Here is a 14,609-nt window from a genome sequence, read left to right on the forward strand (position 1 = left end):
TGCCACTACCTTCAGCGCTACACTGGCAGGCCTCCCGAGCAATGCTGTTTACAAGCGTCGAATGACATACACAACCTCCATAAGTTCTCTCTCTCCTTTCTTCAGCAGCATACTAGCAAAGCCCACTACGTCTAAAGGATTTTTCCCTGGACCCCAAAGTGGCTTCCTTGGCTTTTGAAGAGCTGGTGGAGCTTTGTGCTTATAGACCTCCTTAAACACGGAGTGAGGAATGACTGTAACATCAGCCCCAGTGTCAATTTTGAACTGCACACTTTTGTTGTTAATGTCAATGTCTGCCATCCACGGATCATTGTCGGCCTCAATTCTGCCTAAGAGCAAGCTTTCCTCTTCTTCATTAATCTCATGCACGCTTTTAGCTGCTTTACACACACGCATATAATGTCCCATTTTCCCACATGCATGGCATTTTACATCCTTGGCTGGACACTCTTTCTTTACATGTGAAGGAGAACAACCACAGTTATAACACTTTGCATCATTACCCTTGTTACTGTGGCTTGGCTTGGTAGCTATTAGCAGATTGAGCTTTGTTTTTAGCATATTTGCTACTGCTCTTAAACACTCTGTCCACTGATTTAGCGTCACATGCCTCAGTTCTATCGTCACCTCGCAGAGAAGATTGTTGCCGTTTCACCTCTTCACTCTGCCGAGCCATGGTAATAGCTTTTCCCAAGGTAAGGTCTGAGTCCAGTTGCATCCGTTCAGACAGCCGCTTATCCGTCAATCCGACAACAAGCCTGTCTCGAATGAGTTCATCATGTAGCACGCCGTAGCTACAATGCTCCGCTAGTGCATATAGAGCTGTGACGAACGAGTCCACTGGTTCAACTTCTCCCTGTCTGCGCATATTAAACTTTGCCCGCTCATATATGACATTTTTCTTGACAACGAAGAAGCCTTGAAAGCCATCCCGCAAACCTTGGTAAGTGTCTCTCTGAGCCGCTGTGAGAGTCAATCCACGTAAAATATCATCTGCTTCATCTCCCATGCAGTATATCAATGTGTTGACTTGATTCTCTTCTGAGCTACTGTTCAGATTACTTGCCAGGTAAATCTCTCGAACCGCTGTATCCATTTGGCCCATTCCTGCGGTCTTGAAAAGTCGAAAGGCTCCGGTGGCTAAACGTAGCACTCGGTCCCGCCGCGGTTCGCGCTGCATCTCCGTTAGCATTCTCGTCTCCCATGTCCTCTTTCTTCCCTTTTCACCGTCAATTGGCTCCAAACAATACTTTTTCCCGGTCACACTCCACGTACTATCGACAGGACTTCTGACACCATGTCGTGTTGTTCAATAATACACGTGAGTTCAAATGTCACAATTACGTGTCTCTTTATTGGTAGCTCACATGCTAGAACACACCTAGCTCACATGCTCCGTTACCCTAACATGTCGTCTCCCTATGACGTCACTGAACCGTGCCCGTAAGGCTTCACTCCTATTGGCTAACACACACACATATATACAATAACACCACAGTAGTAATATAAAAAAGAACACCATGCGTGTCATGATGGCACATAACGGCTCGTGGCCGCAGATTACTCCGGGTCCAAGACCCCCCCCATACCCAAAAATAAGGTGACAAGTTTGCATCCCTGTTTAAACACTTTGAAAACAAGTTTTTAAATCTGCATTAAACAAAACTTTAGTATAGGCTATATTCAATCCAAAGGGTTTTCTTGGATTCATTTTGTAACGGAACACAATTCAGTCTTTAGTTTAACCCTCGCTCCAGAATATGTGTAAACTTGTGTAAATGTCCAATTCAAAAGTTTTAAGTTAATTTAACTGTTTGATAAATGATTACATCTGTATGTGTAGTTTGTTAAATCAATGTGATTCATGAATCACTGATCTAATCTGATCACATGGTCCAGTGTGGTCACATGTCATCTTGTTTTCTTCACATTTCACATGAAAACATCGTCTTACCTTCATCACTGAAGGGAGCATGTCTCCTCTTCCTAATTTTCCTGCCCTACACACAACAAAATAAATAAACATGAAGTCTTTGCAGAGTTTGATCAGCTCTTGTTATTGCTAGAAACATGTTTGAGGTGTACATAATTGTCCTTGGTGGACCAGTGAGGATTTTGCTGGGCGTGGAGCCATCTCTCCTCTTGCGCCTGACTTTTCCTTGTCCTCTTCAGTCAGTGCCTTCCACTGTGGACACATGAAAACACACTGTTAGCATACACCAACACACATCGACACATCTACAGATAGTGTACAGGCACAAACACAAGCATAAAAACATCAGCAGACACAAAGCTCCAAATCTTTGGTGATGAGTTACAATTAGACAGCTTTTTAAAAGCTTGCATGTTAGAAATATTTATATTTATCCAACTTAAACATACGGAGCAAACACATACCCTCTGGTCCAGGATTTCATTCACGGCCGCTGTCCCTCGCCCCTCGGAGACAACCTCCGCCTTCACGAGGGCCCTCTGCTCCTTCATGTACAGCATGAATGTGTTCAGAAGCTTCCTGACGTACGGCCGGTTGCTGTCCTGCTGCTCATTATGCCTTCTCTTTCTACGGGAAACATAAAGAGAGAAATGTACGTTAGAAAGAAACTTTAGTTCAAATATAGAACATGTGGGCACTCTCTTATCACATTAAAACCCTTTAAAATACATGTATTATAATAATGTTCATGTAGGCATTTGCTAGATAAATGACTCCTTAAATCAAACAGATAGAGGATTCTGGTTTGTTAATTAGTCTGGCTCATGTACGATATGGCCACAGATCATAAAAGTTTAAAAAGAAAGAAAACTTACTTTGAGTTGTAGCTTAGTGAAGGAGCAGCAGAGACGGGAGGAGGGAAGTAGGGAGGAGGGACCTCTGCAGGTGGCACCTGGTTCAACTCCTGTCCATTACTACACAAATTAGATAATAGAAAGAGTGTGTGATGAACCATTAATTTCCAATGGCATTTACTATGTCACGTGATCTTCAACTTTCTCTCCGCAGAAAAAAAAAACATGGCCGACCTTCGTTTTATTCTCGGTGGAAAATGCCTATTTTAAGGTTAGTTTGCCCATTAAAATGCGTTTTGATGTCATTTGATGCGAGAAATATGAGTTGTTATTTCAGATTATGTGTGCAGTGGATGTAAATGATCTTTAGTTTGCTAGTTATTTCGAAGATCCATCCATCCATCTTCTCCCGCTTATCCGTGGTCGGGTCGCGGAGGTAGCAGTTCCAGCAGAGAGCCCCAAACTTTCTTTTACCTGGCGACATCAAACAGCTCTGACTGGGGGATCCCAAGGCGCTCCCAGGCCAGCGAAGATATATAATCCCTCCACCTGGTCCTAGGTCTACCCCTTGGTCTCTTCCCAGCTGGACGTGCCTGGAACACCTCCCTAGGGAGGCACCCAGGTGGCATCCTAACTAGGTGCCCGAACCACCTCAACTGGCTCCTTTCGACGCGAAGGAGGAACGGTTCAGCTCCGAGTCCCTCCCGGATGACCGAACTTCTCACCTTATCCCTAAGGGAGACACCAGCCACCCTGCGGAGAAAACCCATCTCGGCCGCTTGTACCCGCGATCTCGTTCTTTCGGTCATGACCCATCCTTCATGACCATAGGTGAGGGTAGGAACGAAAATGGTGCGGTAGACAGAGAGCTTTGCCTTCTGGCTCAGCTCCCTTTTCGTCACAACGGTGCGGTAAAGCGACTGCAGTACCGCTCCCGCTGCTCCGATTCTCCGACCCATCTTACGCTCCATTGTTCCCTCACTCGAGAACAAGACCCCAAGATACTTGAACTCCTTCACTTGGGGTAAGGCCTCATTCCCTACTTGGAGTGGACAGTCCATCGGTTTCCTGCTGAGAACCATGGCCTCAGATTTGGAGGTGCTGATCCTCATCCCAGCCGCTTCACACTCGGTTGCGAACCAATCCAGTGAGTGCTGAAGGTCGCAGACCGATGAAGCCATCAGAACCACATCATCTGCAAAAAGCAATGGTGCAATCCTTAGTCCACCGAACTGCAGACCCCCTCCCCCACGACTACGCCTCAAAATCCGATCGATGTATATTACAAACAGGATTGGTGACAAAGCGCAGCCCTGGCGGAGGCCAACCCTCTCCGGAAATGGGTCCGACTTACTGCCGAGGACCCGGACACAGCTCTCGCTTTGGGAGTACAGAGATTGGATGGCCCTGAGTAGAGACCCCCTCACCCCGTACTCCCGCAGGACCTCCCACAGTAACTCCCTGGGAACCCGGTCATACGCCTTCTCCAAGTCTACAAAACACATGTAGACTGGATAAGCGTACTCCCAGGCCCCCTCCAGGATCCTTGCGAGAGTAAAAAGCTGATCCGTCGTTCCACGACCAGGACGGAATCCGCATTGTTCCTCCTCAATCTGAGGTTCGACAATCGGCCTGACCCTCCTTTCGAGTACCTTAGAGTAAACTTTCCCGGGCAGGCTGAGTAGTGTGATGCCTCTGTAATTGGCACACACCCTCTGATCCCCCTTTTTAAAAAGGGGAACCACCACCCCGGTCTGCCACTCCTTCGGTACTGTTTCCGACTTCCACGCAACGTTGATGAGACGACGACGTCTCAACCATGACAGTCCCTCAACACCCAGAGCCTTCAGCATTTCTGGGCAGATCTCATCCACCCCCGGGGCTTTGCCACTGTGAAGTTGTTTGACGACCTCAGTGACCTCCCCCCGGGAGATTGGTGTCGATCCCCCGTCATACTCCAGCTCTTCCCTTAACATAGAGGGCGGAGTTGTCGGGTTCAGGAGTTCCTCAAAGGGTTCCTTCCAACGCCCTAACACTCCATCAGTTGAGGTCAACAACGTCCCATCCTTACTGTACACAGCTTGGATGGTTCCCTGCTTCCCCCTCCTGAGGTGTCAGATAGTTTTCCAGAACAACTTTGGTGCCGCCCGAAAGTCCTTTTCCATGTCTTCTCCGAACTTCTCCCACACCCGCTGCTTTGCCTCGGCCACGGCTGAGGCTGCTGCCCTTCAGGCCTGTCGGGAACTTGCAACTGCCTCAGGAGTCCCCCATGATAACAAATCCCTGAAGGCATCCTTCTTCAGTTGGACGGCTTCCCTGACCACCGGTGTCCACCAGGAGGTTCGAGGGTTACCGCCCCTTGAGGCACCTAGGACCGTGAGACCACAGCTCTCCGCCGCGGCATCGGCAATAGAGGCTTTGAACACCGACCACTCTGGTTCAATGTCCCCAACCTCCACAGGAATGCCTGAAAAGCTCCGCCGGAGGTGTGAGTTGAAGGCCTCCTGAACTTGGGCCTCCTCCAGACGTTCCCAGTTCACCCGAACTACACATTTGGGCTTACCAGGTCTATCCAGAGGCTTCCCCCGCCACTCGACACAACTCACCACCAGATGGTGATCAGTTGACAATTCCGCCCCTCCCTTTACCCGAGTGTCCAAAACATACGGCCTCAGGTCCGATGATACGATAACGAAATCGATCATGGACCTTCTGCCTAGGGTGCTCTGGTACCACGTACACTTATGAGCATCCTTATGTTCAAACATGGTGTTTGTTATGGCCACTCCATGACTAGCACAGAAGTCCAGTAACAAACCACCACCCCGGTTCAGATCAGGGGGGCCGTTCCTGCCAATCACTCTCCTCCAAGTGTCTCCATCATTGCCCACATGTGCGTTGAAGTCTCCTAGCAAGATTAAAGAGTCCCCTTCAGGAGCCCCATACAGGACTCTTTCCAGGGTCTCCAAGAATGCCGTATACTCTGAACTGCTGTTGGGTGCATAAGCACACACAACAGTCAGAGTTTCCCCCCCCATAACCCGCAGGCGTAGGGAGGCGACCCTCTCGTCCACTGGGGTAAACTCCAACAACGAAGCAACCAACCGGGGACTTGTGAGTATCCCCACACCCGCCCCGCGCCTCACACCTTGAGCAACTCCGGAGAAGAATAGAGTCCAACCCCTATCCAGAAGTAAGGTTCCAGACCTGACGCTGTGCGTAGAGGTGAGCCCAACCAGATCCAACTGGTAACGCTCCACCTCCCGCACAAGCTCCGACTCCTTCCCCCCCCAGAGAGGTGACGTTCCACGTCCCCAAAGACAGCTTCTGTCGCCCGGATCTGGTCCGTCGAGACCCTCTGCCTTCACTGCCACCCTTCTGGAGATTACTTCAGGAAATTGTGTACATAAAACGTTTTCATTGTTACCAAGGTGGTTGCTAGGGACGCTGCTATCGGTGTATGCTCTCAAATTGTAATATTAGAACGTCTTTGCCCTCATTTATTTCTATTGCTGTTAGCGCACAACTTGAACATAGCAGTTTCACAAAAATGCCTCAGGAAATTGTGTACATTCAACGTATTTTAAGTGTTGCTAATGCTAACAAGCATTTTGTTTAAACATTCTCTCTGATGTTATATTTCTGTTCGGTTGTGTAACTGTTTAATGGTGTTATCTTTATTGCTACCCCCTTCCCCGTCAATTTATAGTGTTGGTCCACAGCACAAACGTAAAAAAAAAACGTAAAATCCGCATCTAAACTTGTGGCATAGATACATTATTTTCCCCTGTGCAATTCTCATGTCTAGCGTCACGTGATGTTTAATTTTCTCTGCATGTAAATAATAAAGATGGCGGACACTCGTTTACAGTTCGTAAATGCGCAGGTATTTTTTGTGTACTTAATGGCAAAGCTAAAGCCCTGGCATTTCCTGTGAACCCGGAAGTCATAGTTGTGTAATGTTCCACAATAGGAGTCGAAAACAGGCCTTAACTTCTTAGGTTTATTTGCTCCTTTTGTAGCATACAGGTTCATAGGTCACAGGTTACAGGTCGCAGGTTAAACGTCACATAACAGGGTCAACGTCACACACTCTCCAGCCCTCCCCCCTCTGCTCCCCCAACCACAGGCCTGCACACCTACCAGCATTACTATGCAGCTCTGTGATTGGCAGAGAGACAGGGGATGCTTGAGTGACCCACACAGCACCCTATACCGGGTCGCTACACTACATTCGGTAAAAAAAATATACACTATACTTGTTAAAATTATTTATTCAAGCGTGCAATGTTTTGAACAGACATCCCCAGTCACCTTTTCATTTTGTAGTCCTCGCTGTACGCGTCCGGATATCGGCATTGCAACCACAACCTCACACACTGGTACTGAATGTGCATCAAAGTGTTCCTATCCAGCCAAATATACCAAAAGATTAATGTAAACGACAGAAGAAGCGATTGAAATGTGTATTTCCTGGTTATTCGACAATGGCTCCTCAAAGTACACGCCCCTGACACATTCCTACCGTTATAGAATATCACAAGTTCCCAGTGACACCAGTTAAACGGTAACACCGGCCCCCAGGTCAAGATCTACCGTGGCTCAAAGATCTCCATCACAGCCATCACCACCAGTGGCGATTCTAGAGATTTATACATGGGGTGGCAGAGGGGTGGCAGGCATATATTGTAGGGTGGCAATTTTTTTAGGAAGCCCACCTTACTTTGTACTTTATATGCACCCATATACAACAGTTTTTTCAACACCCAAGTGTGATAAATTCAATATTTGGTCTACATACATGAGCATTCCACTTTTTAGTACATTAAAACAGTGTTTCCCTTGGGATTATTGTAGCAGCAGAAATGTTGCTCATCCCAAGCAAGCCTTCTGGGGGGGTATCCGGGGCATATGCCCCGGGTCAAAAATGTTGAACATTGTTAATTCAATCTAATCAATCTGAGGCACTTTGAAAGCAAAATCAAGCCATAGGAATGATTTAGAAATTTGAGGACTTCCCAGCACTTTACAAAATTCCAGCATTATCCTAGAAGCAAAGCCCTCCCTCAAAGGCCTGCCTGCCAAAGTGTTTTGTGAGTGCATGTGTACAGAATAGGTTAGACAGGTTTGTGAGAACAATTTCTGTGTGTGTTAAAGTCACAAAATATATACAAGTATTTACATTATCAGTTATTGATGAAATTTCACATTGTAAATGCAACCAAAAAAATACAAAGCAGATTAGAATGTTTTTTGACTCCGTTACATATATCATCTGATTGCTACAGAAGCTGTATGCGACGATTGCTATGCTGTGCAGCAAATCTCTTCACAAACTCATCCAAATTTAAATCTTTCGCACGTTTAGACTCAATACTGAGAATTGCTATACTTGCTAGTCTGTTCTCAGTCATGGTAGAACGCAGGTGATTCTTGATCAGTTTAAGAGCTGAAAAACTCCTCTCACATGCTGCACTGGTAACAGGCAATACCACAGCTATTTTACATAACCTGAACATCTCAAAGAATACCTCCTTGTATGGTTCCAAAAAATTAACAAATTCTATTAAACTGGACGGACTTTTTCCATGTGTTGCTTGTCGATCTAACAACTTTCTAGTCTGGTGCAGTTCATGTTTCAGATCCTCTACATTTGACCCATATGCATTTGCTAATAGAAAAACTGCCTCCTCATTTAAAAAGCTGCTGCTGGATGGATTTAGGGCCTGGACACCCTGCATGATGTCACAGTTTACGCTAGAGAATCGTCTTCTCATTTCACCAACCATACAATCAATGATGGGATAAAATACCTTGGTGATAAAAGACCTCTTACTGTCCGATTCTGTGTGTTGTCCTAATGTTGACATGATAACACTACCTCGAAGTCTTTGTGTTATTTGCCTTGCCCTTTTAAAGGTGTGAGTCGTTGAAATGTCAGACTTTTCACAGGTGGCTAGTACCTCATTCCACAGCTCATCAAAGTATGTCTCACTGCGATAGTCTTCCAGAGTCTGTCTGAGGGTCGCAATTAACTCTACAGCTTTAGTAAGGTCAATCTGTGTTGACTGAAGCATCTCTGACAAAAAGTGTGTGTCCTTTAGTACCTTTCTAAATAGTACAAGACATCCAATAAAATTTAGATCGATCTGAACTAGTAGACCTCTTGCTTCAACCGCTCTGTCCGGATTGTCCTCCTCTGAAATATCTTCCAGTACTTGCATTACAGCAGGCAACCTATCCATGACATTGCGACAAGCTGTATGTCTGCTGGCCCATCGAGTCTCGCTGAGACGTGAGAGTTCCCTTACTTGACCATCATACATCTCTCTCTGCACATCCAACCATTTAGGATGGACATAAGATCCTGACATAAAAATATACAGTCGCTCTAACAATGAAAAGAAATGTCTTGCATCAGGAACAGATTTCACACTGTCTACCATCACTAGGTTTAAGCAGTGGGCACTGCAATGAACGTAGAATGCATGCTTGGCTACTTCTCTTATTCTGGCTTGGACACCAGCATGCTTCCCAATCATAGTTGAAGCACCATCATAGCCTTACTAGGTTTTTTTTATATTCCAGCCCATACTTCTCTAAACAGCCAATGATCTTCTCTGTTAAACTGGCAGCATCCAGTTTATCTGCCTCTTGAAACTCTAGAAAACTCTCCTGAACTACACCATTATAATAGTACCGAAGAACAAAAGACATCTGCTCCATTTTCTTTACATCTTTTGTTTCATCAACAAGAACAGAAAATTGTGCACTCTCTTTAACCTCTTTGATAATCTCCTCTTTAACCATATCTGCTAAACACTGCAGTATTTCATTTTGTATCAGGCTACTTGTGTATTTTGCATTTTTTGCTTGATTTTCCATTCGTTTTTTTAAAAACGGATCATGCTTGCTCAGGAGATCCAACAATTCTAGGAAATTTCCTCTATTGTCCGCCTCGGATGATTCCCGGTGACCATGCTGGGAAATGTTTTGAGTGGCAGTTAACAACAGGACTTCACCAAGTGTGCGTATATATTTCTGGTTTTCGATTACTTTTTTACTTGACTCCTCTTCCATCATTCCTAACATTGATGAGTTTCTGTCTAGCATTTTCTTATTCTCTGTCCATGCAAACATAGCATTAACATGGCTCTCTGATTTAGCATGTGAACAAAATCCACTGTCCTTAAATGTAGCTTTCTTCCAGTTAGAATAACCATTCATAGAGGTAAACACAGTTCTAGAGGCATTAGGTAAAGAAAAGTGTCTACAAGCAAAGCAATATGCTGCGTCTTTTGACTGTGAGTATTCCACCCAGTTATGCATTTTGTACCAGTCAGCATGGAAACTTCTCCTTGCACAACCTTGCATCGTCTTGAGAAAGCTCTCCAGCGATGGTTGTGTTGGCCCATCCCCTCTGTGTTTGGAAATGTCTGGAAAAAGATAAAATAAGGAGGGAAAGTTACTCTATAATAACTACCCTGATAAGCCCCAAGATGTATTTAACTACATTGATTCATTGATACATTGATTAACTACATTGATTCATTGATACATTGATTGATCTACATTGATTCAAATCATACATGGCATTTACTGTACTGTGGCTTTGATAAAATGTCACTAATTCTGTGCTGATATATGTATTTGATCCAAATGGTAAATGGACTGCACATATGGGACTTCATTTGCAACTAACGGTACCCAACACACTTTACAATGGCCTCTCATTAAGCCATTCTCACACACATTCACACCAATTGTGGTAGCTTTTTTTCAAACGTAAGGAGCTAACACTTGAATGGAACCCCCCACCCACCAAAAAACATACCATGAGGACCAGCTGTAGCTGCACAATCTTCCACTTCTGTCTCAGACTGTCTCTCTGCACAGTCATCATTGACACTTTCTGGCTCTGGCTCAGGCTCTGGCTCTGGGTCAAGGCACTCCAAGGTCTCTGTTGGGGTATTTTTTTGTTGTGTAGGAGAAAAATAAAATAAAATAAGATACTATAGGTAGCAATAATAATAATAATAATAATAATAATAATAATAACCCTGATGGTCAATGTCACACTTATAGCACTTTATTTGCATTTAACAGTACCCAAATCACTTTACAATGGCTTCTCATTTACCCATTCACACACCAACGGCAGTGGAGTTTCTCAAACGTAAGGAGTGAACACAACTGGACCATAACACAACAACAAAAACATACTGACCAGCTACGCAGATCTTTTCCACCTCCATCTCAATGAACTGGCTCTCTGCATTGGCAGATTCTGCCTCGGGCTCGCTCTCTCCTGCTCTTTTCTGATCTGTAGCCTATTTTACACAAAAAGTAGGCCATTAACATAATACATTCGCCCTAATGTTACTGCACTGTAGCTTCGTTTAAAATATCACTACTTGTGGTGGTATATTGAAATATAAGATCACATTTACTGGGCTGTGACAAAAAGTGGAAATCCTGAAAATAGAAATACTGTAGCAATGTAATTAACTAAATTGTTAACTGGGACACTTCCTAAGTTCTTTTAACTGACCACACAAACTATGTGGTAATCTATACGATTTTATGTTAAGTTTTGTAGTGTAGTAGTGTATCCCTTATTTTAACCTAAATTAAGCAAATTTAAAATACCTTTCATTACTCTTATAGTAAATGCAATGAAATCACAAATATCCCCCTTTTATATAAAAGTAGAAAGTGTTTACTATGTAAATATTAAATGAAATTACAGTCAAATAAAATATTTCAAATAAAAGGTTTCTCTCTGCATCAATGAAATTACCTACCTAATGCATATTTTGCATTACCGAAATGCTTTACTCCTTTAAATAAGCAACCTCTGCTATGCCACCTTAATAGTTAGCCAGCTTTTTTGTAACATAAAGAAAATAAAAGGAAAATATAGCACTGGGCTACAATACCACGAGGACCAGCTGAACTAGCTAACTAACCTTCCCGCTCTAGCCTCAAGCTTCGAGTGGCAGAGGCTGTCTGCACTTGGACCCTCATGCTCCCTCACATCACTAACCTGCTTCTTTGTGAGGATGAAGCTCCTGATGTCACCCTTCCTCTTTGTGGTTGACGACATGGCCTTCCTATAATTGAAACAAGTCATATTCAAACATAAATTAAAGTTTTTATGTTAAACATACATTAAAGTTTACATGTAACGTTAAGGTTCGCCTTTCTGATGCTACACACAGAAATTCTGCTAGCCTTAGCCACCACTAGCATACTAGCTAACGCCAAATAGCAAACTTGTTAAGAACGTTTCATAGAACTACAATGATATGAAATGCCACAACATCACTTGGTTTCAGTTCAAAATGTCAAAGGCTTGCCAGTAGCTGGCTAGTTATCAACGTTATTCAGTTAGCTAGCGCAAGCTAGCTAGTTACCGAACTGGCTTCAAAAGCTATCTTGTGGCTAACCGTGACATGAGGTAAAACGTAGCTAGGGGTTAGCCACATAATAGCTATCTAGCCTCATCACTCGGTAGTTAATTCTGAAATCGATAACAACACAGCATATTCATCCAGAAACTACCAGTTACTAGTACCATATCTCTAATAATAATAATAATAGTTTATTTTGTACAGCGCCTTCCATCTATGAGGAATTATAAACGTTTCGAAATCACATTACACTTTGACGTTACCCACCTGTGAACAGACTCCATCTGACAGCTTGTGTCTGCGCTGACTCCACGTCAAGGCAAAGAGATTCTGCGATATGGATGCAACCATTCGTGATGGGGGGAGGGGGGGGGGTGTGCACCAACAAGTTTCTTTTTCAAATTTGACATTCTGCAGTTTGACACCGATTTTGGATTGTTTTGAATTTGTTTTGATCTTAAAACGATATTAATAATAATTATCCAATAAATCATCAGTTGGTATTTTTTGACTGGGGTGGCAGGTTGGGTGGCGGCTGCCACCCCATGCCACCCTGGTAGTTTCGCCACTGATCACCACCAAGGACCAGAGGACCAGAATCACTACAGCAGCCTCCATCTGTGCCTGCCACAAGATTAAGATACACCTCGGTACAAAGGCCTCCACCACAGCCATCACGATCAACCCAGCCAGCAAAGAAGTCTCGCCTAGCACACGTACCTCCCACACAGCCACCAGCATCAACCCGGGACAATCACACCTACCTCCCTCCGACACAGCCACCAGCAGCCCATGCACCATCGTCCCCACCAACACAGCAGCCAGACCCACTGTCTTGGAAGACAGACAAAGACGATCACACTGCTCCCCCGGTCTTTACATTTATAATGAATAGTTGGTTGAAAAAGTTCTGATATTGAAAATATTGAGATTTTACAGTTTCTTATGTTAACATAAATAGTTGGTTTAAAAAAAAAAGTTGTAATGCTCAATTTGTATTGGTACACATCACATGAACCTTGGTATGTCATTATTCAGTCCTGATGTAACTTTTCTGTGGTGAAAGTAGAGTGATAGAACTATTTTACTCCAAATTATGATTTACACATTTTCATTTTAGACATGAATAACACATTTATATAGGCCTACAGTGTAATTTATATATTTCACTACTTTTGTGAGCCAAATACTTTGGTTAACCAAATCTTTAAAAAAAAATGGATGACATGAGTAAATCTTTGTTTCACAATAGTTTTGAAGTTTTCCAAAAATCGGATTTCTAAGCTAAGTATCTCATAAGACGGTCCTAAGTATAAGGTGAGTGACTTTCAGGGTTCTTACGGTCATTAAAAACCTGGAAAAGTCATGGAAATTCAAAATGCTAATTCCAGGCCCTGGAAAAGTTATGAAAAACAATATTTTCCCCAAAGTTTTGGAAAAGTCATGGAAATTTAACTAAAGTTGCATCAGTTAGACCCTCCAGAAAAACGCGATTCTGCGATCGCAGAATTTACCGCAAAATGGCGCAGATTTTAAAAAGGCCGCATATTTATCAAAAGGCCGCATAATCCCCGCATTTTTCCACACAAAGTTGAGAGAAAAAAAAGTTAACTCGTCTTGACGTGAAGTAGTGATGATGATGACGCGACGTCATCAGCTCGCGCATTACAGAAGGTAAACAACACCTTAGAGTGAACGTGTGGAACTCACACAACGAACATTTCTGCTAAAAACCGGGCAAAGCAGTACCCCGATGTCTTTCACGAAAGTGGGGGGAAACTATTCTGCACCCCGTGCAACTGTGTGTTGGAGCATAAGTCTTAGAGAAAATCGACGGTGACGACCCACTTTGATTCATTCAAACATTCGAAAATGCTTTCTGCTGCTGCGGACAAGAAAGCCAAACAACTCACGTTCACCGAGGCATCAACCTCCAAAACGCTTTCGAGGGCTACAAGAAACGAAGTGAGTAGCCTACAAGATTGAAGCTGGTCAGATAACGAATGAGTAAATGAAAACAGAATGAGGCGGATAAGTGTGTGTGTGTGTGTGTGTGTGTGTGTGTGTGTGTGTGTGTGTGTGTGTGTGTGTGTGTGTGTGTGTGTGTCGGTGTGGGTGTGGGTGTGGGTGTGGGTGTGGGTGTGGGTGTGTGTGTGTGTGTGTTTGTGTGTGAGAGACAGAGAGAGTGTGATTAAAATAGCCCAATTGCTTTTACAATAAATAAACATTGAATGTGTTTAATTGAATAGGAAAGGGGTTTAACGTTAGTGGCAGGTTGTGTGTGAGAGAGAATAAATAAGACAGCCCAATATTAAAAAATCTATTACTTTTCGCAACCTTCCGCATATTTCGCAACTTCCCGCCATTTCACCGCATAAAAATCACATAAAAACCCTGCATGTTTAATCG

General features: G+C 43.8%; 1 protein-coding gene across 4 annotated transcripts; it reads right to left on the reverse strand.

Moving 5' to 3' along the window:
- Positions 1-1,538: 1,538 nt before the first annotated feature.
- LOC307015948 (uncharacterized protein) lies at positions 1,539-12,710 on the reverse strand. 4 transcript variants are annotated; one of them, XM_079644945.1, is made up of 9 exons: positions 12,468-12,710; positions 11,834-11,900; positions 11,015-11,117; positions 10,622-10,747; positions 10,124-10,223; positions 7,102-7,194; positions 2,809-2,907; positions 2,398-2,560; positions 1,539-2,185 (listed from the first exon to the last, which is right to left on the reverse strand). In XM_079644945.1, exons 1-9 carry the CDS (start codon positions 12,482-12,484, stop codon positions 2,063-2,065), a joined length of 891 nt encoding a protein of 296 aa, XP_079501071.1. In that variant the 5' UTR covers positions 12,485-12,710; the 3' UTR covers positions 1,539-2,062. The 4 variants fall into 4 exon arrangements, with proteins under 4 accessions (XP_079501071.1, XP_079501070.1, XP_079501073.1 ...); XM_079644944.1 differs by lacking the exon at positions 12,468-12,710 and having other exon boundaries at positions 11,834-12,171; XM_079644947.1 differs by lacking the exons at positions 11,834-11,900; positions 12,468-12,710 and adding an exon at positions 11,592-11,821.
- Positions 12,711-14,609: the final 1,899 nt, after the last annotated feature.

Source organism: Notothenia rossii (genome assembly GCF_949606895.1).
Source record: "Notothenia rossii genome assembly, chromosome: 1".
NCBI lineage: Eukaryota > Metazoa > Chordata > Actinopteri > Perciformes > Nototheniidae > Notothenia > Notothenia rossii.

What these genes read in the sequence shown, in the direction of transcription:
- LOC307015948 (XM_079644944.1), bottom strand. Translation starts at nt 11,920, where the DNA reads ATGACTTGTTTCAATTATAGGAAGGCCATGTCGTCAACCACAAAGAGG. An exon ending in TCACTAAGCTACAACTCAAA is followed by an intron (nt 2,561 to 2,808) that starts GTAAGTTTTCTT and finishes TGTTTCCCGTAG; the next exon opens with AAAGAGAAGGCATAATGAGC. An exon ending in ATGAAATCCTGGACCAGAGG is followed by an intron (nt 2,186 to 2,397) that starts GTATGTGTTTGC and finishes ATGTGTCCACAG; the next exon opens with TGGAAGGCACTGACTGAAGA.